Below are 23009 nucleotides of genomic sequence, written 5' to 3'. Positions count from 1 at the left end.
CCAAATGGCCTATCCTGCTCCTATTTCTTATGTTCTTATGTAACCCTTGGCAAGTTGCTACTGTGCATCTTATAGATGGTATACACTGCAGCCACGGTCTACCAGTGGTGGAGGGAGTGAACTTTTAAGGTGGTGGATGGGGTGCCAATCAAGTCGGTTGCTTTGTCTTGGATGCTGTCGAGCATTGTTGGAGTTGCACTCAGCCAGGCAAGTGGAAAATATTCCATCACATTCCTGACTTGTGCTTTGTAGACAGTGGAAAGGCGTTGGGGAGTCAGTAGGTGAAACACTCACCACAGAATACCTAGTAACTGACCTGCTCTTGTATCCACAGTATTTTTGTGGGTGGTCCAGTTAAATTTCTGGTCAATGGTGACCCGCCAGCCCGTTGATGATGGGGAATTCGACAATGTAATGCCACTGAATGTCAAGGCGGGGTGGTTAGACTCTTTTTTGTTGGAGATGGATCATTCCCTGGCACTTGTGTGGCGCAAATGTTACCTGCCACTTAAGTGAGTCATTTTAAGATTGGTTGTTTTCATTAAGTTCAGTGAAGTTTCTCATCAGTAGTTTTCTAACTGCTTTTCTTGGTTCAAGTTTGTACTTGGGCCAATTATAAAAGTATAATTGACAAATTTCAAGTGTCACATGTGCATTTAAAGTGTGATCCATGTTACATGCAAAATGATAGATATAGCTAGTTAGATAGATAGACCAACTAACCAACCTAACCTGGAATAAATTGAGTCAAATATTCAAACCACTGACGCAGAGTGGAATCTCCAAACAGATGAATTATTTTTCTACGAAGGCAGTCTGTAATTCTTGCAGGGGCGTCAAAGCGACGAATATTGCAGGTCGTTGACATCCACTGGTCCTTATAATAAAAGCCCGATGGTGATGCCAAAGGCTTTCCAGGGACACATTCTCCCAGAACTGCGGCTGAAAATAAAGAGATCCAAGATACAGGAATTATGATACATTGTACCTTCGGTTATCAGTACATTTCCATTTGGCGAATCACAGTTTCCATGGCAATGACAAATCCCAGCAGCACCATTAGCTGTTTCCACAGAAAGTATTACATAGCATTACATAGAATATACAGCACAGAAACAGGCTATTCGACCCAACCAGTCCCTGCCGGTGTTTATGCTCCAGTCCAGCCTCCTCCCATCTTTCCTCATCTAACTCTGTAAGCAAAATCCTTTATTCCCTTCTCCCTCATATGTGTATCTAGCCTATTCTTAAATGTATCTATACTATTTGCCTCAACCACTCTCTGTGGTAATGAATTCCACATTCTCACCACTTGCTGTGTAAAACATTTCCGCTGAATTCCCTATTTGATTTCTTGCTGACTTTCTTATATTGACGGCCTCTAGTTTTGCTCTTTCCCACAAGTGGAAATACTCTCTCTGTCTACTATATCAAAACCTTTCATAATTTTAAATACATTTATTAAGTCACCCCACAGTCTTCGCTTTTCAAGTGAAGAGACGGAGGCTGTTCATCCCTTCCTGATAGATTCACCTCACATTTCTGGTATCATCCTTGCAAATCTTCTCTGCACCCTCCAGTGCCTCTAATATGATGACCAAAATTGTACACAGTACTCCAAGTAAGGTCTAACCAATGTTCGATACAAGTTTAACGTAACTTTGTTATTTTTCAATTCTATCCCTCTAGAAATAAATCCTAGAAATACACACACACACAAAAAATGATTCGAGCAGTATTCAAGTCAATGTTGTGTCATTGGGTAAGTCGGCCGACAAAAAAAACATGGCGGCAGCGGCAGTGCATTCTCCCCTTTAAAGGAAGCCTTACCGCCGATGCAGAAGGCCTCAGCCTCACTGGACCACCAGGAAAAAACAGGTTTTGGCGCCGCCGTGCGGGCCGAAGATTTTCAGAGGGGAATGTCGCCGTCGGGGGCCGGGTGGTGGGTAGATCGGCGGTGTGCACGGTGATGACGCAATTAACACGGATCGGCAGCAGCGGAGTAGTGGCGGTGGGGGGGTAAATCGGCGGTGTGCACGGTGATGACGCAATTAACACGGATCGGCAGCAGCGGAGTAGTGGCGGTGGGGGTGGGGGGGTAAATCGGCGGTGTGCACGGTGATGACGCAATTAACACGGATCGGCAGCAGCAGAGCAGTGGCGGTGGGGGGGGGGGAGATTGGGGCACCGCTGGGAAACCTCGGAAGGGCAATTGGGCTATCAGCGGCCATTCCATGAAAAGTTGGCAGCCACTCTACTCCGCAGCGTGGCTGGTGATTTGTGGTGGTAACAGGCCTTAAGGAGAGGAGCAACTTCAGCCCCTGAGTATTCTCATTGATAATAATGGGAACACCGTTTGTACGAGCTCCCAATACTATCAATGAGAATACCCCCTAAAAACAAGAAACACAACACAATAAATAAAAACATTGAAACTGAATGTAATTAAATGTTTTGGAAAAAAATATAAAAAAATTTTTTTTTTTTTAATGTGTTTTAATAGGGTTAAAAATAAACTTACCTTAATGGACAGGGTTTTTAATATTAAAATTAGTGATTACATTTAATTTTTTATGTTTTAAAACTTACGCTGGAATCTTGTTTACCAGGCGTAAGAGTTTGAAGCACATTCGCTGGGCTAGAGTTGGGCAAATAGCCCAATCACTGCCTCACGGACGTCCTTCCTATGGGGATGCATGCACTGCGTGCTGAGAACCGGCATTTGTGAGGCCTCTTTGGGTGGGTGCACACATCGTACGCACCCGGCGAGGCCACAATTTAATGTGGACCATATAGTCATGTCCCATTGAGTACAGCCTTTTGTACATGTGGCTGCCAAATAAAATGTTTTACTTTCTCCAGAAAATATGATGGAAACAAATAATTAAAATGTTAAAGTTGCACCACCCCTGACTTTTAACTATTGCCTTCTTTGGTATCGCTTCTAGTCCAAGTCCATCCCACTTCCCCTGAGAATAGAGGTTAGGTTAGGAAAGAAGCTACTAACTGGTTATTCTTCCTATACGATATAAACTGTTCACGGCTATGTCTTGAATCTTGTTGCAATTGTATATGTCTTTGGTAAGACCACACCTGGAGTACTGAGGTTTTGGTCTTCGTACCAAAAGAAGGGTATATTTGCCTTAAAGGTCGTGCAACAAAGGTTCACTAGCTTAATTCCTGGGATGAGAGGTTTGTCCTATGACAAGAGGTTGAGTAAAATCGGCCTATACTCCAAGGCGTTGAGAAGAAGGAAAATTCTGAAAGATATAAAATTCTGAGAGGGCTTGATACTGTAGATACAATGTGGTACAGGGGTCCATTCAAGTGGGGGGAGTAAAAAGAAATGTTGTAGTGGTAGGGGATAGTATCATTGGGGGGATAGATACTGTTCTCTGCAGCCGAGAACGTGAGTCCTGAAGGCTGTGTGCCTGCCCGGTGCCAGGGTTAAGGACATGTCCTCTGGGCTGGAGAGGAACTTGGAGTGGAAGGGGGAAGATCCAGTTGTCATGGTCCACGTGGGAACCAACGACATAGGTAGGACAAACAAAGAGGTTGTGCTGAGAGATTATGAGCAGCTAGAGGCCAAATTAAAAAATAGAACCACAAAGGTAATAATCTCTGGATTACTACCTGAGCCACGAGCAAATTTGCATTGAGTAAATAAGAGCAGAGAGTTAAACATATGGCTCAAAGCCTGGTGTGGGAGAAATGGGTTTTGGTTCATGGGACACTGGCAGCAGTACTGGGGTAAGAGGGAGCTGTTCCGTTGGGACGGGCTCCACTTAGACTGTGCTGGGACTAGGGTCCTGGTGAATCAAATAACTAGGGCTGTAGAGAGGGCTTTAAACTAATTAGTGGGGGGGGGGAGGGTTCAGGTGAGCGAAAATTAAAAAAGTCAAAGAATAAGGAGAAGGCAATAGAGCAGGGTAGCACTGGGGGAAATGAAAACCAGAGCGTGACAGGAAGGACAGAATGTATAAACATGAAGGTGAATCAGAAAGTGGGGTCAAAGCAGGAAAAAATGGTAAAAAAACAAACTTAAAAGCTCTCTATCTGAATGCACGCAGCATTCGTAACAAAATAAATGAGTTGATGGTACAAATAGAGGTGTGGTTGCAAGGTGACCAAGGCTGGGAACGAAATATTCAGAGGTATTTGACAATTCGGTAGGACAGACAGAAAGGAAAAGGAAGTGGGGTAGCACTGTTAATAAAGGATAACATCAATGCGTTAGTGAGAAACAATATTGGCTCAGAAGATCAAATTGTTGAATTAGTTTGGGTGGAGATAAGGAATAATAAGGGGAAAAAGTCACTGGTGGGCATAGTCTATAGGCCCCCTAACAGTAGCTACACTATAGGACGGAATATAAATCTAGAAATAATGGAGACTTGTAAAAAAGAAACGGCAATAATCATGGGCAATTTTAACCTTCATATTGATTGGACAAAGCAAATTGGCAGGGTAGCCTTGAGGAAGAGTTCATAGAGTGTATCCGGGATAGTTTCCTTGAACAGTACATTGTGGAACCAACCAGTGAGCAAGCTATCTTAGATCTGATATTGTGTAATGAGACAGGATTAATAAACCATCTCCTCGTAAAGGATCCTCTTGGAATGAGTGACCATAATATGGTTGAATTTAAAATTCAGTTGGAGGGTGAGAAAGTTGGTTCTCAAACCAGTATCCTAAGCTTAAATAAAGGAAACTACAAAGATATGAAGGCAGAGTTGGCTAAAGTGGACTGGGAGAATAGATTAAAGTGTGGGACGGTTGATGAGCAGTTAAGGAGATATTTCATAACTCGCAACAAAAATATATTCCAATGAGAAGGAAAGACTGTCAGAGAAAGGATAACCATCCGTAGCTACCTAAGGAAATAAGGGATGGTATCAAATTGAAAACAAGGGCATACAATGTGGCCAAGGCTAGTGGAAGGCCAGATGATTGGGAAACTTTTAAAAATGAGCAAAGACTGACTAAAAAAGAAATAGAGAGAAGATAGATTATGAAAGTAAATTAGCACAAAATATAAAAACAGATAGTAAGAGTTTCTACAGGTACATAAAAAGGAAAAGAGTGTCTAACGTTAATGTTGATCCCCTTGAGGATGAGACTAGGGAATTAATAATGGGGAATAAGGAATTGAGATGAGGAGAAATTTCTTCTCTCAGAGGGTTGTGGATCAGTGGAATTCTCTGCCTCAGAGAGCTGTGGAAGTTGGGGCATTGAATAAATTTAAGACAGAAATAGACACTTTCTTAAATATTAAGGGAATATGGCATTATGGAGAGTGGGCAGGGAAGTGGACCCGAGTCCATGATCGGATCAGCCATGATTGTATTAAATGGTGGAGCAGTCTCGAGGGGCCGTATGGCCTTCGCTGCTCTTATTTCTTATGTTCTTATGTTAAATGGCATTGACATTGAACAAATATTTTGTATTGGTCTTCATGGTAAAAGACACTAAAAATATCACAATAGTGGATAATCAAGGGGCTATAGGGATGGAGGAACTTAATACAATCGCGATCACTAAAGAAGTAGTACTTGATAAAATAATGGGATATAGACAGGCTAAGTGGGTGGACTAAAATTTGGCAGATGGAGTATAATGTGGGAATATGTGAGGTTTTCCATTTTGGGAGAAAAAATAGAAAAGCAAATTAGAATTTAAATGGAGAAAAATTGCAAGGTTTACTAGGAGATGAGGGGGTTGACTTATGAAGATAGGTTGGGCCTATACTCATTGGAGTTCAGAAGAATGAGTACAGAGGGACCTGGGGGTCCTTGTGCATGAAATACAAAAAGTTAGTATGCAGGTACAACAAGTAATCAGGAAGACAAATGGAATATAGGCCTTTATTGCAAGGGGGATACGGTATAAAAGCAGAGAAGTCCTGCTGCAACTGTACAGGATACTGGTGGGGTCACACCTGGAGTACTGAGTACAGTTTTGGTCTCAGTATTTAAGGAAGGATATACTTGCATTGGAGGTTGTTCAGAGAAGGTTTACTAGGTTGTATCCGGAGATGAGGGGGTTGACTTATGAATATAGGTTACATAGAAACATAGAAAATAGGTGCAGGCGTAGGCCATTCAGCCCTTCGAGCTTGCACCACCATTCAGTATGATCATGGCTGATCATGCACTTCAGTACCCCATTCCTGCTTTCTCTCCATATACCTTGATCCCTTTAGCAGCAAGGGCCACATCTAACTCCCTTTTGAATATATCTACTGGCCTCAACAACTTTCTGTGGTAGAGAATTCCACATGCTCACAACTCACTGAGTGAAGAAGTTTCTCCTCATCTCAGTCCTAAATGGCTTACCCCTTATTGTTAGACTGTGACCACTGGTTTTGGACTTCCCCAACATCGGGAACATTCTTCCTGCAGCCAAGCTGTCCAATCCCGTCAGAATTTTATATCTTTCTATGAGATCCCCTCTCATTCTTCTAAATTCCATTGAATATAAGCCTAGTCGATCCAGTCTTTTTTCATATGTCAGTCCGTCATCCCGGGAATCAGTCTGGTGAACCTTTGCTGCACTCCCTCAATAGCAGAATGTCCTTCCTCAGATTAGGAGACCAAAACTGTACACAATATTCAAGGTGTGGCCTCACCAAGGCCCTGTACAACTGAAATAAGACCTCCCTGCTCCTATACTCAAATCCTCTTGCTATGGAGGCCAACATACCATTTGCCTTCTTCACCGCCTGCTGTACCTGCATGCCAACTTTCAATGACTGATGTACCATGACACCCAGGTCTCGTTGCACCTCCCCTTTTACTAATCTGTCAACATTCAGATAATAATCTGCCTTCCTGTGGATAACCTCACATTTATCCACATTATACCGCATCTACCATGTATTTGCCCACTCACCTATCCTGTCCAAGTCACCCTGCAGCCTCTTAGCATCTTCCTCACAGCTCACACTGCCACCCAGCTTAGTTTCATCTGCAAACTTGGAGATATTACATTCAATTCCTTCGTCTAAATTATTAATGTATATTGTAAATAGCTGGGGTCCCAGCACTGAACCTTGTGGTACCCCACTAGTCACTGCCTGCCATTCTGAAAAGAACCCATTTATTCCTACTCTTTGCTTCCTGTCTGCCGACCCGTTCTCTATCCATGTCAGTACATTACCCTCAATAGCATGTGCTTTAATTTTGCACACTAATCTCTTGTGTGGGACCTTGTCAAAAGCCTTTTTAAAATCTAAATACACCACATCCACTGGCTCCCACTTGTCCACTCTATACTAAGCAAATCTCTCAGCACACAAGTGCTGCTACAAGTACTGTGCACAAAGTGATGTTGTTTTCGAATCGTAACATACAGGCCAGGTCACACATACCTGCAGCTACACGTTTGCAGATGTCTCAGAGTCCACCATCAAGGGTGATGAACGTAAGGCCATTAACACCTTGTTGGCGCTGCGGGGGTGATCATCGTTTCCATTCATGTCGATTCAAAGGATACGTTTGCAAGGGCTGTGGAACAATGGGACACCTCCAACGAATGTGCAGACGAGCTGCTAAGCCTGTTAAACCTGCAAATCAGCACGTTGCAGAGGAGGCCAGATCCACAGAGGATCACGACGAACCAGAGCCTCAGATAGAGGAGGCAGAGGTACATGGGGTGCACACATTCACCACGAATTGTCCCCCGATGATGCGGAATGTTGAACTAAATGGACTCCCGCTGTCAATGGAGCTGGACACGGGCGGGAACCAGTCCATCATGGGCAAAAAGTCTTTCAACAGGTTGTGGTGCAACAAGGCCTAATAACTCAAGTTCGCACGAAACTAAGAACTTACACAAAAGAACTGATTCCTGTAATCGGCAGTGCTACCGTAAAGGTCTTCTACAATGGAGCTGTGCACAAGCTACCACTCTGGGTGGTACCGGGCGATGGTCCCACGCTGCTCGGCAGGAGCTGGCTGGGAAAGATACGCTGGAACTGGGACGACATCCGAGCACTATCGCCCGCTGATAATGCTTCATGTGCCCAGATCTTAAACAAATTTTCTTCGCTGTTCGAATTAGGCATCAGGAAATTCCAAGGAGCAAAAGTGCAGATCCACCTAATTCCGGGGCGTGACCCATCCATCACAAGGCGAGAGCAGTACCGTACATGATGAGAGAAAGGGTAGAGATCGAACTAGACCGGCTGCAAAGAGAGGCCATCATTTCACCGTTCGAGTTCAGTGAGTGGGCCAGTCCTTATATCCCAGTCCTCAAGGGAGACGGCACTGTCAGAATTTGTGGCGATTACAAAGTAACTATCAATCGTTTCTCCCTGCAGGATCAATACCCACTACCAAAGGCCTACGACCTCTTTGCAACGCTGGCGGGAGGAAAGACATTCACGAAGTTGGATCTGACTTCAGCCGACATGACGCAGGAACTGGATGAATCATCGAAGGCTCTCACCTGCGTCAACACACACAAGGGCCTTTTTGTTTATAACAGATGCCCGTTTGGAATCCGATCAGTGGCGGCGATATTCCAGAGAAACATGGAAAGTTTACTGAAGTCGGTCCCGCACACCATGGTCTTCCAGGGCGACATCTTGGTCACAGGTCGGAACACAGTCGAGCACCTGCAAAACCTGGAGGAGGTTCTTAGTCAACACAACCGCGTGGGGCTCAGGTTAAAACACTCGAAGTGCATTTTCCTGGTGCCTGATGTGGAGTTCCTGGGAAAGAGGATTACGGCGGATGGCATCAGGCCCACCAACACGAAGACGGAGGCAATCGAGAACGCACCGAGGCCACAGAACGTGACGGAGCTGCAGTCGTTCTTGGAATCTTGAACTTTGGTAACTTCTTACCTGGTCTCAGCACACTGTTAGAACCACTACATGTCTTATTACTATGAAAAGGGGGCGACTGGGTTTGGGGCAAAAGCCAAGAAAATGCCTTTGATAAAGCGAGAAAATTGTTATGCTCAAACAAATTGCTTGTGTTGTATGATTCATGTAAGCGTTTGCTACTAGCATGTAATGCATCGTCATATGGCGTCGGGTGTGTATTGCAACAAGCTAATGATTTCGGGAAACTGGAACCGGTTTCTTATGCACCCAGGAGTCTGTCGAAGGCCGAGAGAGCCTACAGCATGATTGACAAAGAAGCGTTAGCGTGTGTCTATGGAGTAAAGAAAATGCATCAATACCTGTTTGTGCTAAAATTCGAAATGGAAACTGACCAGAAGCCACTTATATCCCTGTTTTCCGAGAGTAAAGGGATAAATACCAACGCATCAGCTTGCATCCGGAGATGGGCGCTCACGTTGTCCGCATACAACTACGCCATCCGCCACAGGCCAGGCACAGAAAACTACGCCGATGCTCTCAGTAAGCTGCCACTGCCCACCACAGGGGTGGAAATGGCGCAGCCCGCAGATCTAGCCATGGTTATGGAAGCATTTGAGAGTGAGCAATCACCCGTCATTGCCCGGCAGATCAAAACCAGGACAAGCCAGGACCCCTTACTATCTCTAGTCAAAAGCTGTGTGCTTCATGGGAGCTGGTCCAGTATCGCAGTGGAAATGCAGGAAAAGGTAAAGCCATTCCAGCGGCGCAGAGATGAAATGTCTATACAGGCAGACTGCCTTCTGTGAGGCAATCGAGTAGTGGTCCCCAAGAAGGGAAGAGGCACCTACATCAATGACCTGCACAGTACCCACCCAGGCATCGGAATGATGAAAGCGATAGCCAGATCCCACGTGTGGTGGCCCGGTATCGATGCGGACTTAGTGTCCTGCGTTCACAGATGTAATACATGCTCGCAGTTAAACAATGTGTCATGTATCTTACGTTATTATATATAACTGTATCCTAACATGCTATACATGATTGTAACCACCAACATACCTTACCACCAGGGGTGCACTTGCAAGAGACAGTTATATAAGGACAGGTCTCAGGCAAGTGCAGCATTCCAGAGCTGTGAAATAAAGGTGCAGGTCCAGAGTGACCTTGACTTCACTACTGAGAGGACAGGATTTTACAGTGGCGACGAGTTACGGGATTACAGAATCCACAGAATGGCGAACAACGAATCAGATGAAAAGTACAATGCTGGAGACAATTGGGAGGACTTTATAGAAAGGCTCCAGCAAAGCTTTGTAACCAAAGACTGGTTAGGAGACGACAAAGCAGAGAAGAGAAGAGCCCATCTCTTGACCAGCTGTGGCTCGAAAACATATGCTTTAATGAAGGATATGCTGGCACCCAAGAAACCAGCAAGCAAGTCATTTGAAGAATTGAGCACACTGGTAAGAGACCACCTGAAGCCAGCGAGCAGCCTACACATGGCCAGACACAGGTTCTACAACCACAGACGCTGTGTGGGCCAGAGCATACCCAACTTCGTGGCGGAACTTCGGAGGTTGGCTAGTTTATGTGAGTTCTCCAATGAACTGAGGAGAGAAATGCTGAGAGACGTTTTCAGTGAAGGAATAGGCCACACAGGCATATTCCGAAAGTTCATAGAGATCAAGAAGCTGGCCTTAGAGGCAGCAGCACTGGTTGCACAGACATTCTTGGTAGGGGAAGAAGAAACGAGGTTGATTTACAATGCAGGTACGACAACTAACAAAATATCGGAACAAGAAGTTCACAGCATTAAACAAGCTGCTACCCCCACACACAGACAAAACTGGGAGAGCAGGCTCTCGACAGCAGGCAGTGGTGCCAGAAGCCATCAAGGGCCACAGGAACGGCCGTTCACCCACAATGCGAGCAATCAACTACAAACTGAGAGAAGCTCAAAAGAGATCAGCCAGACGCAGCTCATTCTTTGGGAACAATGGAAGCAGTCTGTGCTGGAGGTGGGGGTGGGCACTCATCAAGGGGATGTCGATTTCAGCAGGCTGTTTGCAGGAACTGTGAATATACAGGGCATTTGGCCCGCATGTCCAAAAACCGGCAGCTCGGCTGGTATGTGAATCAGATGGGTCGGAAAGCAGACCAGAAGACGGTGGGGACAGTACCCGGGACACCGATGTACAGCGGGTTAACACGATCAATGGTCGCTGCTCCTACAACAGGACGCCTCCTATAATGATGAGGGTCCTACTCAACGGGATACCTGTCAACATGGAGCTGGATACGGGAGCGAGTCAATCTCTCATGGGCGCTCAACAATTTGAACAACTGTGGCCGTATAAAAGAGACAGACCAAAACTCACAAGGGTCGACACCAAACTAAGGATGTATACCAAAGAAATCGTACCAGTCCTTGGCAGCGCCATGCTCTCTGTCACACACAAAGGGACAGTGAACCAACTTCCCCTGTGGATTGTCTCCAGAGACCCCCCAGCACTGCTGGGGAGAAGCTGGCTGGCTGGAAATGGGATGATGTTCATGCCATGTCATTAGAGGAACGGACCTCCTGCTCAACAGTTATAAAGCGATTTGAACATCTCTTTCAGCCAGATGTGGGCACTTTCAACGGGGCCAAAGTCAAAATCTACATCACACAGGATGCTAGACCGGTCCATCATAAGGCCAGAGCTGTACCCTATGTGATGAGGGAAAAGATTGAACATGAACTAGACAGGCTTCTGCGGGAAGGCATTATATCACCTATGGAATTTAGCGACTGGGCAAGTCCCACCATCCCAGTCATGAAGCCTGATGGATCCGTACGAATCTGTGGGGACTTCAAATCTACCATAAACAGAGTCTCCCTACAGGACCAGTACCCGCTGCCCAGAGCGGAGGACTTATTTGCCACATTGGCTGGAGCTAAACTTTTCTCAAAACTAGACCTCACATCTGCGTATATGACGCAAGAATTGATCGAGGAATCCAAGCTACTCACCACCATCAACACACATCGAGGCCTTTTCATGTACAATCGATGCCCATTCAGCATCGGGTCGGCAGCTGCCATATTCCAGCGCAACATGGAGAGTCTGCTCAAGTCCATCCCGGGGACGGTTGTATTTCAAGACGACATACTTATCACGGGCAGGGACACCGACTCCCATCTCCGTAATTTGGAGGAAGTACTAAAGCGGTTGGATCGGGTAGGCCGACGAGTCAAGAAATCCAAGTGTCTGTTTCTCGCACCCGAGGTTGAATTTTTGGGCAGAAGGATTGCCGCTGATGAAATCCGCCCAACAGAGTCCAAAACAGAAGCAATTCGCCTGGCACCCAGGCCCCGGAATGTCTCAGAACTGCGTGCCTTTCTCGGGCTACTCAATTACTTTGGGAACTTTATATAGAACTTAAGCATGCTGCTAGAGCCTCTCCACGTGCTACTCAGGAAGGGGTGCGATTGGTTTTGGGGGGACGCCCAGGAACGCGCCTTCAATAAAGCACGCAACCTTCTGTGTTCCAACAGTGTTTTGACTTTCTTTGATCCAGGTAAAAAGCTAGTTCTCACATACGATGCGTCAGCGTATGGGATCGGGTGAGTTTTGCAACATGTCAATAGTGTGGGCAAATTACAACCCATAGCTTATGCCTCCAGGTCACCTTCGCGGGCGGAGCGCGGGTACGGAATGGTAGAGAAGGAGGCGCTCGCGTGCGTGTACGGTGTCAAAAAGGTGCACCAATACCTTTTCGGGGCCAAGTTCGCGTTAGAAACTGACCACAAGCCCCTCACATCCCTCCTATCCGAGAGCAAGGCAATAAACGCCAACGCCTCAGCGTGAATTCAACGGTGGGCACTCATGCTGGCGTCCTACGACAATACCATAAAGCACAGACAACTGTGCCGACGCGCTCAGCAGGCTACCCCTGGCGACCATGGACAGGTCTGACGAACAGGACTGTGAGATCGTCATGGAAATCAATGCCTTTGAGTCCACAGGTTCACCCATGGCGGCTCGCCAAATCAGAGCCTGGACAGCCAGCGACCCCACGTTATCCTTGGTAAAAAGATGTGTCCTAACCGGTGACTGGGCAGAGGCTCGCGATGCCTGCCCCGAGGAACTAAAACCCTTTCACAGGCGCATGCATGAGCTATCACTACAAGCAGACTGCCTGATGTGGGGCAGCCGAGTAGTCATGCCTCTGCGAGGCAGAGAGGCATTTGTCCGGGAGCTCCACCGCGAGCACCCGGGGATCGTTCTCATGAAGGCCATAGCCAGATCCCACGTCTAGTGGCCTGGTATTGACGCGGACTTGGAGCTCTGCGTCCGAAGGTGCACCATTTGTGCCCAACTCAGCAGTGCTCCCAGGGAGGCTCCCCTGAGCCCCTGGCCCTGGCCTACCAAACCTTGGTCGCGGGTGCACGTAGACTATGCGGGCCCATTCATGAGCAAAATGTTCCTCGTAGTTGTAGATGCATTTTCAAAGTGGATCGAATGCACCATTTTAAAATCGAGCACAACCTCCACCACTGTGGAGAGCCTCGCAACCATGTTTGCAATGCACGGAATCTCTGACATATTGGTCAGTGACAATGGTCCGTGCTTCACCAGCGCAGAATTCCAAGACTTTATAATTGACCATGGCATAAATCACGTCAAGACGGCACCGTTCAAGCCGGCCTCCAACGGCTAGGTGGCGAGAGCAGTGCAAATCATTAAACAAGGCATGCTTAAAATCCAAGGTCCCACGCTGTCGGGTCACCTGTCGTGACTGCTGCTGGCATACAGATCTCGTCCGCACTCATTGACTGGGATCCCCCCCCCGCACAACTGTTGATGAAAAGGACTTTAAAAACAAGGCTCTCATTAATCCTCCCAGACATGCATGAAATCGTTGAGGCAAAGCACTGTAAGCTGACTGAGTACCATGACAGAAATTCGAGGGGGAGATGGAATGAGATAGGGGACAAAGTGTTTGTACTAAACTATGGCAGGGGTCCCAAATGGCTTGCAGGGACAGTAACGGGCAAGGAAGGAAACAAGCTACTGGTCGTACAAATGGACAATGGCAAAACCTGCCGGAGGCATGTAGACTAAGTCAAAAGCAGATTTACCAACAACACTGCGGAATCAGAGACAGGCTACAATGTGGAACTCGCACCACACCTGGTGGACAGACAGAGGGAACAACCTGAAGAAAGGGCAATCTGAACAGACAGCCCAGGCGAGTCAACAACAATCACACCAATCGAAACAGACAGCCCAGGCGAGATACCAGCAACCACACCCAAAGAAAAACAGGCACCAAGGCAAACAACTGAACCACAACTCGGACGCTCCACGCGAGAGCATAGACCACCTGAGAGACTGAACCTATAAAGACAATAAGACCTTGGGGGAGGGTGATGTCATGTATCTTATATTATTATATATAACTGTATCCTAACATGCTATACATGACTGTAATAAGATATGACCTGTAACCACCAGCATTCCTTACCACCAGGGGTGCACTTGCAAGAGACAGGTATATAAGGACAGGTCTCAGGCAAGTGCAGCATTCCAGAGCTGTGAAATAAGGGTGCAGGTCCAGAGTGACCTTGACTTCACAATATGCCTCGTGTGAATCTGTACTGAGGGGACAGGACTTTATACAATGTATCCAGGGGGGCGCCGCTAAGCTTATGGTCTTGGCCCTCCAAACCGTGTTCTCGGGTATACGTCGACTATGCAGGCCCATTCTTGGGTAAAATGTTCCTTGTGGTTGTAGACGCGTACTCCAAGTGGATTGAATGTGAGATAATGTCAGCTAGCACGTTCGCTGCCAGTACTGAAAGCCTGCGGGCCATGTTTGCCACACACAGCTTACCCGATGTCCTGGTGAGTGACAACGGGCCATGTTTTACCAGTGCTGAGTTCAAAAAATTCATGACCCATAACGGGATCAGACATGTCACATCTGCCCCATTCAAACCAGTGTCCAATGGTCAGGCAAAGAGAGCAGTGCAAACCATCAAGCAAGGCTTGAAGAGCGTAACTGAAGGCTCACTGCAGACTCGCCTATCCCAAGTCCTGCTTAGCTACCTCACGAGACCCCACTCACTCACTGGGATCCCACCTGTTGAACTGCTCATGAAAAGAGCACTTAAGACAAGGCTCTCGTTAGTTCACCCTGATCTACATGAACAGGTAGAGAGCAGGTGGCTTCAACAAAGTGCATACCATGATAGCGCAAATGTGTCACGCGAGATTGAAATCAATGATCCTGTATTTGTATTAAATTATGAACAAGATCCCAAGTGGCTTCCCGGCACTGTCGTGGCCAAAGAGGAGAGCAGGGTGTTTCGGGTCAAACTTTCAAATGGACTCATTCACTGGAAACACTTGGACCAAATCAAACTCAGATTGACAGACTATCCTGAGCAACCCACCTTGGACCCTACTTTTTTGATCCCCCAACATACACACCAGTGGCAACCGGCACTACGGTTGACCACGAAGCAGAACCCATCATCCACAGCAGCCCTGCAGGGCCCAATACACCAGGTAGCCCAGCAAGGCCAACTGCACAGCAGCTTAGCGAGGGCCCAACAAATGATTCAACAACACCAGCTTTCGCACCGAGACGATCAACCAGGGCAAAAAGGGCCCCAGATCGACTCACATTGTAAATAGTTACACTATTGACTTTGCGGGGGAGTGTTGTTACATATGTGGATTTGTATTTACTCTGTACAGCCACCAGATGGCTCATCCCCTGGAGTCACAAGGGATCCCATAATCTCTTGGGAACACAAGTATTTAATGAGGCTTCACAGGTTGGAGAGGCACTCTGGAGATCTGCAATAAAAGACTAAGGTCACACTTTACTTTGAGCTCACAGTGTTCAGTCTGACTCTTTCTCCATACACAACAATTTTCCTTTCATAAATCCATGCTGACTTGGACCGATCCTGTCACTGCTTTCCAAATGCGCTGCTATTACATCTTTAATAATTGATTCCAACATTTTCCCATCGATGTCAGGCTGACCGGTCTATAATTCCATTTTCTCTCTCCCTCCTTTTTTAAAAGTGGGTTTGCATTAGTTACCCCCCAGTCCATAGGAACTGATCCAGAGTCTATAGAATGTTGGAAAATGAGCACCAATGCATCCACTAGTTCTCGGGCCACTTCCTTAAGAACTCTGGCATGCAGACTATCAGGCCCTGGAGATTTATCGGCCTTCAATCCCATCAATTTTCCTAACACAATTTGCTGACTAATAAGGATTTCCTTTATTTCCTCCTTCTCACTAGAGCCTCGGTCCCCTAATATTTCCGGAAGGTTATTTGTGTCTTCCTTAGTGAAGAGAGAACCATAATATTTGTTCAATTGGTCTGCCATTTCTTTGTTCCCCATTATAAAGTCACCTGATTCTGACTGTAAGGGACCCACATTTGTCTTCACTAATCTTTTTCTCTTCACGTATCTGTAGAAGCTTTTGCAGTCAGTTTTTATGTTCCCTGCAAGCTTACTCTCATATTCTATTTCCCCCCTCCTAATTAAACCCTTTGTCCTCCTCTGCTGAATTCTAAATTTCTCCCAGTTCTCCCAGGTTGAATAGGTTGGGCCTATACTCATTGTAGTTCAGAAGAATGAGAGGTGATCTTATCGAAACATATAAGACAATGAGGGGGCTCGACAAGGTGGATGCAGAGAGGATATTTCCACTCATAGAGGAAACTAAAACGAGGGCCTGATTTTCAACAAGGCCTCCGCTCGCCAAGTGCTGCCCAGATGACCGCCGATGTGCCTGACGGTACTTTGGACGGGATATTCATGGCCGAGGTCCCTCGAAGGTCAGCAGGTGGCAAATGAATGACGTACGCCGCCAATATGGGCAGTAGCAGGTGGGAGGTCTCATTCTCGGCGGCAGAGGCGCTTGCTGCCTAAGTGCCGCCGAGGATGGAGTCGGGCCCATGGAGGATCGAAGAGCTAGGAAAAAAAATCAATAAAAACATTTTTAAAACTATCGGAAGACCTCCAGGGGACCCCATGCAGTTAAGTCGCTGTTGAAAAAAAATTTAAAGATTTTTACTTCCCTTTTTTTCAGGCTCTTCATACTTACCGTTGGGGACAAACCAGCCTCCAGCAAGCAGTCCACCCCCGTTCTACCGCCGAGTCCCGCTGACTCCCGCCTGCAGGAATCTGGGAGCTCGGCGGGCGGGAGCTCAGTTGCGCCACTCGGCCGTCCGCTGAAGTCAACGGGCGGTCCCCGGCGGCTTTCCCCTCCCGCCCGCTCCAGGCCACCTCGAAAGTGGCACTGGGCGGATCAAGAAGAGCAATGTCGGCGGCAGTGGGCGGCAGTCAGCGGCAGCAGGCGGTGTGATCAATTTCAGCCCCATAATCTCAGAATAAGGGGCCACCCATTTAAAACTGAGATGAGGAGGGATTTCTTCTCTCAGAGGATTGTAAATCTATGGAATTCTCTGCCACAGAGAGCTGTGGAGGCTGGGTCATAGGATATATTTAAGGCGGAGATAGACAGACTTTTGAGCGATAAGGAACTAAAGGGTTATAGGGAGCAGGCAGGGAAGTGGAGTTGAGTCCATGATCAGATCAGCCATGAACTTATTAAATGGCGGATCAGGCTTGAGGGACCAAATGGCCTATTTCTGCTCCTATTTCTTATGTTCTTATGTTCTTATGCTGAGATGTTGTTTCCCCTGGCTGGAGAGTGTAGAACTAGGGGGCATAGTCTCAGGATAAGCCATTTAGGACAGGGATGAGGAGAAATTTCTCTACCTCAGAGGGCTGTGGATGCTCAGTCATTGCCTATGTTCAGGGATGAGCTCGACAGATTTTTGGACTCGAGGGCAATCAAGGGATATGTGGATCAGGCAGGAAAGTGGATCTGAGGTAGATCAGCCATGAGCTTATTGAATGGCAGAGCAGGCTCGAGGGGCCGTATGGCCTACTCCTGCTCCTAATTTTTATGTTCTTATGTCTCCCTTCTATTTTTGAGTAACGACAACTGACTTTTACAACAGAAGTTGTGTTCTTCATTCTGAATGCATGTACCCAGATCTCAATAGAAACAGCAGCAAAAAATTAGTGTTCAGAAAAATACCAAACTGAAGTTGCAGTCTATGATCTATTTCCAATGTAACATCCTCCCAGAACTATAGCAGGACTGGTGCTGTCTTGCTGATGTCCCACATACCTGCTCCCCAGAAACAAATTCCTTGGGGATGAATTTCACTTTCAGCAGTGGTAGAAAACAGGTGTCAGTGGATTGGTTGCCCATTATACACCCCGCCCAATGGCCCTTTCCAGTAACATCAATAACAGGTCCACAACCAGTAGTTTTTCATCTCTGCCCAAGGTGAAAATTACCCCAATAATCTTCCAAATGTTGCAGCACTATTACTGCACCAAACGGAAAGTAAACCAGATTGATATTTATTTCTTCAGAGATGTGGTTAGGAACCTTATCTAATTTCATTAATTTCTCTGACTATAATTTGTAATATCCCACTTTATCAAGTTTAAGTTTGGATTTTCTACACTGCAGGAAATGCACGTCATATTTTGAAAAGCCATAACATTATTCACACCACGTAAGAGCAATTTGATAAAAATTTGTCCCATTTATAGGTAAAAAACTTGAATTTTCAATTGAATGTTCTTCCAATGAATTTGTTTTTTTTTAAAAAGCAGCTTATAAATCCTACTTGCTCTAAATAATCTTGTACCCAGAATGATAATCTAATTCAGTAAACCACTACATGGGCATTAAATTACATCTTATTTGAAAAAGAGCCCCAAATTCCTGAGCATTTGCAGCAAAGAATTACTTCACTTTTCTGCTTAATCATACTCCAGCTAATGTAGCAAACCTTCAACTTATTTATCATGAACTTAAAGCTGTCTTACCTGCCCGAGGTGAAGGCTGTACAGTTATATAACCTTTGGCACTGGGTAATATGGGCTTCTTGATGTTAACTTTACTGAAAATATAAACATATTGTACATGAAGCCATTGTATCAATGTAAAAATGAAGACTTACAATAGATAGCCCAAAACAAATTTCAGCTTTCTTATTCCTCAAACATTTATCTGAAATTTATTTCAACAGATCAAATGTATTACTGTCATTCTTTCCATGTATAACCAGTGTCAGTTTTGTTAATAAAGTTTATCTTTAAATGACAAAGTGACATCGGTTCAATCCCTCTTGGTGATCTATGCTTCCTATGGGTTGAACTTATGATAAGGAATGAATAAAATTGAGATTTGTTCTCACAATGTTCAAGTTTTTAATTGACATTCCAGTATTGGGAAGTTTGGTTCGAGAAGTCACACACATATCACAATCTGAGTCAGAACAGGAGAAGGAAAATCAATATATAAATAAAAGAATGTAAGTTATATACCTTTGGAAATAATGACCTTCTTCTCCAATTAAGAGTCCTTTCTTATATCCTCCTTTAGCATGGTTGATACGAGCAGCGCAGGGCAGTTCCTTTGGTCTGTAACAGAACCAGGGTTCCCCAGTCCTGGGATCAGTAAAGTTACAGAGCGGTTTAGTTTGAGGCAAACAAAGATTGCACACAGTGGTCTCTGAAGTACCCCCATATTTGAAGGCACTTTGAAAATACACTCTATCTGGCTCTTCCTCGCGTAGCCTTTGAAGTACTTGGATCCCTTCACTGGGATGAACCAGGGAAACAGACACTTCGACTTTGCCTGGCCAAGATAAATTAAAAGTTATATAGTAAAATCCATTTTGGTTATCTACAACTGTTCCCGCTGATCCGGCTTTTAAAGCTGGGGTGTGGATCCGGCCTTGGAGGTAGTCACCCCCATACTGCTTTGGGTGTCCTTCAAAATCATTCATACACAGCATCACTTGTAACTGATCTCCAACATAGAAAGTCTTTCCAGAATTTAGAATAACAAAGCGAGCTTGTGAGGTGTCGCTGCTTTTCAGAAAGGGCACAGCAGGCTTGGGGGGTTTTGGCCATTCAATCATTTTCATAAGGATTGTCCCCTCTGACCTTTCTTCAGGGGTGAAGCTCTGATTCTGGTAACCACATTGCACCAATTGCTGTGTCCAAGGGGTCTTCCTTGGTTCCACTTTCTGCCTCATTGCAGAATAAATCTTTGGAGTTGGATATCTCCTCCATTTGGACTCTGATCCAGAAATTGAATGTTTATCAAACTATGAAAAGGAACAACATTTTAATAAATATGTTTTGTATTGTGATTGCATACATGTTATTTCCCAACATACACCCTCCTCCAGAGTTTAAATGGGGTAGAGGGCAAAGGGATCTCGGGGTACAGATACACAATCAACAAAAGTAGTGATGCAGGCTAATAAGGCCATAAAAAGCAAACAAAGCACTGGGGTTTATTTCCAGAGGGATAGAATTGAATAGCAGAGAAGTGATGTTAAACCTGTAGAGACCACCATTGGGGCATTTGCACAGTTTTGGTCTCCATATTACACAATGATGTAGATGCACTGGGGAAGGAGCAAAAAAGATTTACAAGGATGATACCAGAGCTGAGAGGTTATACTCATCAGGGAAGATTGAACAGACTGAGCTCTTTACTCTAGAGAAGAGAAGGTTGAGGAGAGACCTGATAGAAATCTTTAAGATTATGAAAGGGTTTAATAGGGTAGATAGAGGGAAGATGTTTCCACCTCTGGGGGAGACTAAAACAAGGGGCCATAAATATAACATCGTCACTAATAAATCCAATGGGGAATTCCAGAGAAAGGTCTTTACCCTGAGCGTGTTTAGAATGTGGTACTCGCTACCACAGGAAGTAGTTGAGCGAATATCACAGATGCATTTAAGGGGAAGCTGGATAAATACACGAGGGAGAAAGAAATGGAAGGTTATGCAGATAGAGGTAGAGGAAGAGGGGTCGGAGGAGGCTCGTGTGGAGCATAATCACCGGCGTGGCCTGTTGGGCCAAATGGCCTGTTCTTATGCTGCCCATTCTATGCAAAAAGAAAGAAAGAATTACTTGCATTTATATAGCACCTTTCATGACCACTGGACTTCGAAAAGCGTTTTACAAACAATGAAATACGCTTTTTTAAAAACGTGCAATTCTATGTAGTCAAAAAAGAATAAATGAAAGGTAGTTCAAATTTCTTCAGGATTGCTACACCATAATTAAATGGGTTATATACTTAAATGAAGCAGCATGCATTAGGGGTTTTAGATTTTCAGACTGCATCTCAGACCAGGAGTGAAAACCAATCTGTAGAATGTGTATAATCAGTCAGCACTCCCACTCCTGATCATTATCCAATGACTTATGTTGAAAGAGCATGGCATAGGGCGAGAACATGTTGGGCGTCACTGAGTCCAGAAGAGAAACAATTGGTTTTACCACTCTACACACCTTTATACTACACAAGTTTAGAATCAGCATCAGCAGTGTCATCAGAATCAGCAATGTGAAAAGGGAGCGGAATATGGAGAAGCGAAACGCAGCTTTTTTTGTGGCTTGTTCATCCATACTGGAAGGTCACTGTGCACCAGTTCAGCATCAGTCTGTTTAGCACTTCTGCTTTGTAAATCTGCCACAAAAAACACCAATAACTTTAAGATCAACAAATCACCGGGACCTGATAGTTACCATTCGAGCGCTTGAAGGGAAGCCGCTGAGTTTAATTTCCCCAAATCCTCTCGACAGTGAAATTGTGTCAGAGGACTGGAGGGTGGCAAATGTGGCATCACTCTAAAAAAAAAGAGACCAGGAGAAGCCAGGTAATTATAGGCCAGTCGATCTTACTTTAGTTGTTGGTAAACTACTAACCTATATCACTAAGCACTTGGAGAAACACAAGTTAAAACCGCCAGTCAGTACTGATTTCTTAAAGATAATTTATGCTTGACTAATATTTCTTCAATGAATTCTAACAGAGAGCATAAATGAAGAATATACACTTTAGGAAGGGCGTGAAGTGACTTACAAGAATGGTTCCAGGGATGAGGGATTACAGTTACGTGGATAGACTGGAGAGGCTGAGGTTGTCCGTTTTGGAGCAGAGAAGGCAAAGAGGAGATTTGATAGAGGGGTCGAAAGGTTTAGATAGAGTAAATAAAGAGAAACTGTTTACAGTGGCTGAAGGGTCGACAATTAGAGGGCACACATTTAAGGTGATTGGCAAAAGAATCGGAGGTGACACGAGGAAAAATGTTCTTACGCAATGCGTGGTTATGATTTGGAATGCACTGCCTGATAGGGTGGTGGATACAGGTTTAATAATAGCCTTCAAAAGGGAATTGGATAAATACTTGAAGGAGAAAAATGGCAGGGATACGGGGAAAGAGCAGGGGCCGGGGGGGGGGGGGGGGGGTAAATCGGACTAACGGGATTGCTCTTTGAAAGAGCCGGCACTGACTCGATGGGACAAGTGGCCTCTTTCTGTACTGTACTAATCTATTCTATTCTATGTAGCTGATGTGGTTTTTTATGGATTTACAAATTGCATTGGAAGAATACCACAGAAGAGACCGATAGCAAAGGGCAATGGGGGAGGGGGAGGAAGAGGTAAGGAGGGAGGGGGGAGGGGAGTGGAGAGGGAGAGGGGTAATGGGGGCGGATGCCAGGAGAGATTTTCCTCTGAGGGACCAAGATAAGAAAGAAAAAAACTTGCATTTATATAGCACGTTTCATGACCTCACGACATCCCATACCGTTTCAATGAAGTACTTTCTGTATAAATGGAGTGACTGTTGTGTTGTAAGGAAATATGGCAGCCAATTTGTACACAGCAAGGTCCTGCGTACAGCAATGCAATAAAAGACCAGATAATCTGGGTTTTTTAATTGTTTTTGTTGAGGGATAAATATTGGCTTTGACCAGAAGGATACCCTCGGTCTACTTCGAACAGAACCAAAAGATATTTTACATCGACCTGAGATGAGAGATGAGGCCTCGTTTTAACATCTCATCTGAAAGAGGGAACCTCTGACAGTGTAGCAATCTCAGTACTTGAATGAAGTGTCACCCTGGATGATGTGCTCAAGTCTCTGGAGTGGGCCTGGAATCCGAGACCTTCTGACTCAGAGGCACAATTACTTAAAGGTGGAGACCTCAAAGAAGTCCAAGAATTTGTTTTTTTAGGACTGGGAGGAGGAGTGGAGGGGAGGGG

General features: G+C 45.4%; 1 protein-coding gene across 1 annotated transcript; it reads right to left on the bottom strand.

Moving 5' to 3' along the window:
- Nucleotides 1–727: 727 nt before the first annotated feature.
- On the bottom strand, nt 728–21367 carry LOC139275857 (NXPE family member 3-like). Its single transcript, XM_070893065.1, has 4 exons — nt 21251–21367; nt 19261–20048; nt 18760–18833; nt 728–942 (listed from the first exon to the last, which is right to left on the bottom strand). Exons 1-4 carry the CDS (start codon nt 21365–21367, stop codon nt 728–730), a joined length of 1194 nt encoding a protein of 397 aa, XP_070749166.1.
- Nucleotides 21368–23009: the final 1642 nt, after the last annotated feature.

The sequence above is a fragment of the Pristiophorus japonicus genome, chromosome 11, assembly GCF_044704955.1.
Source record: "Pristiophorus japonicus isolate sPriJap1 chromosome 11, sPriJap1.hap1, whole genome shotgun sequence".
Lineage (NCBI taxonomy): Eukaryota > Metazoa > Chordata > Chondrichthyes > Pristiophoridae > Pristiophorus > Pristiophorus japonicus.
The sequence above is the reverse complement of the archived record's forward strand: the minus strand, read 5'-3'. Positions and strand labels throughout refer to the sequence as shown.

Coding starts and splice junctions, on each gene's coding strand:
- LOC139275857 (XM_070893065.1), bottom strand. CDS start 21,367: ATGGATGAACAAGCCACAAAAAAAGCTGCGTTTCGCTTCTCCATATTC. Junction 20,049..21,250: donor TAAACTTGTGTAGTATAAAG/GTGTGTAGAGTG, acceptor TCCTTTTCATAG/TTTGATAAACATTCAATTTC. Junction 943..18,759: donor ACAGCCTTCACCTCGGGCAG/GTAAGACAGCTT, acceptor CTTTATTTTCAG/CCGCAGTTCTGGGAGAATGT.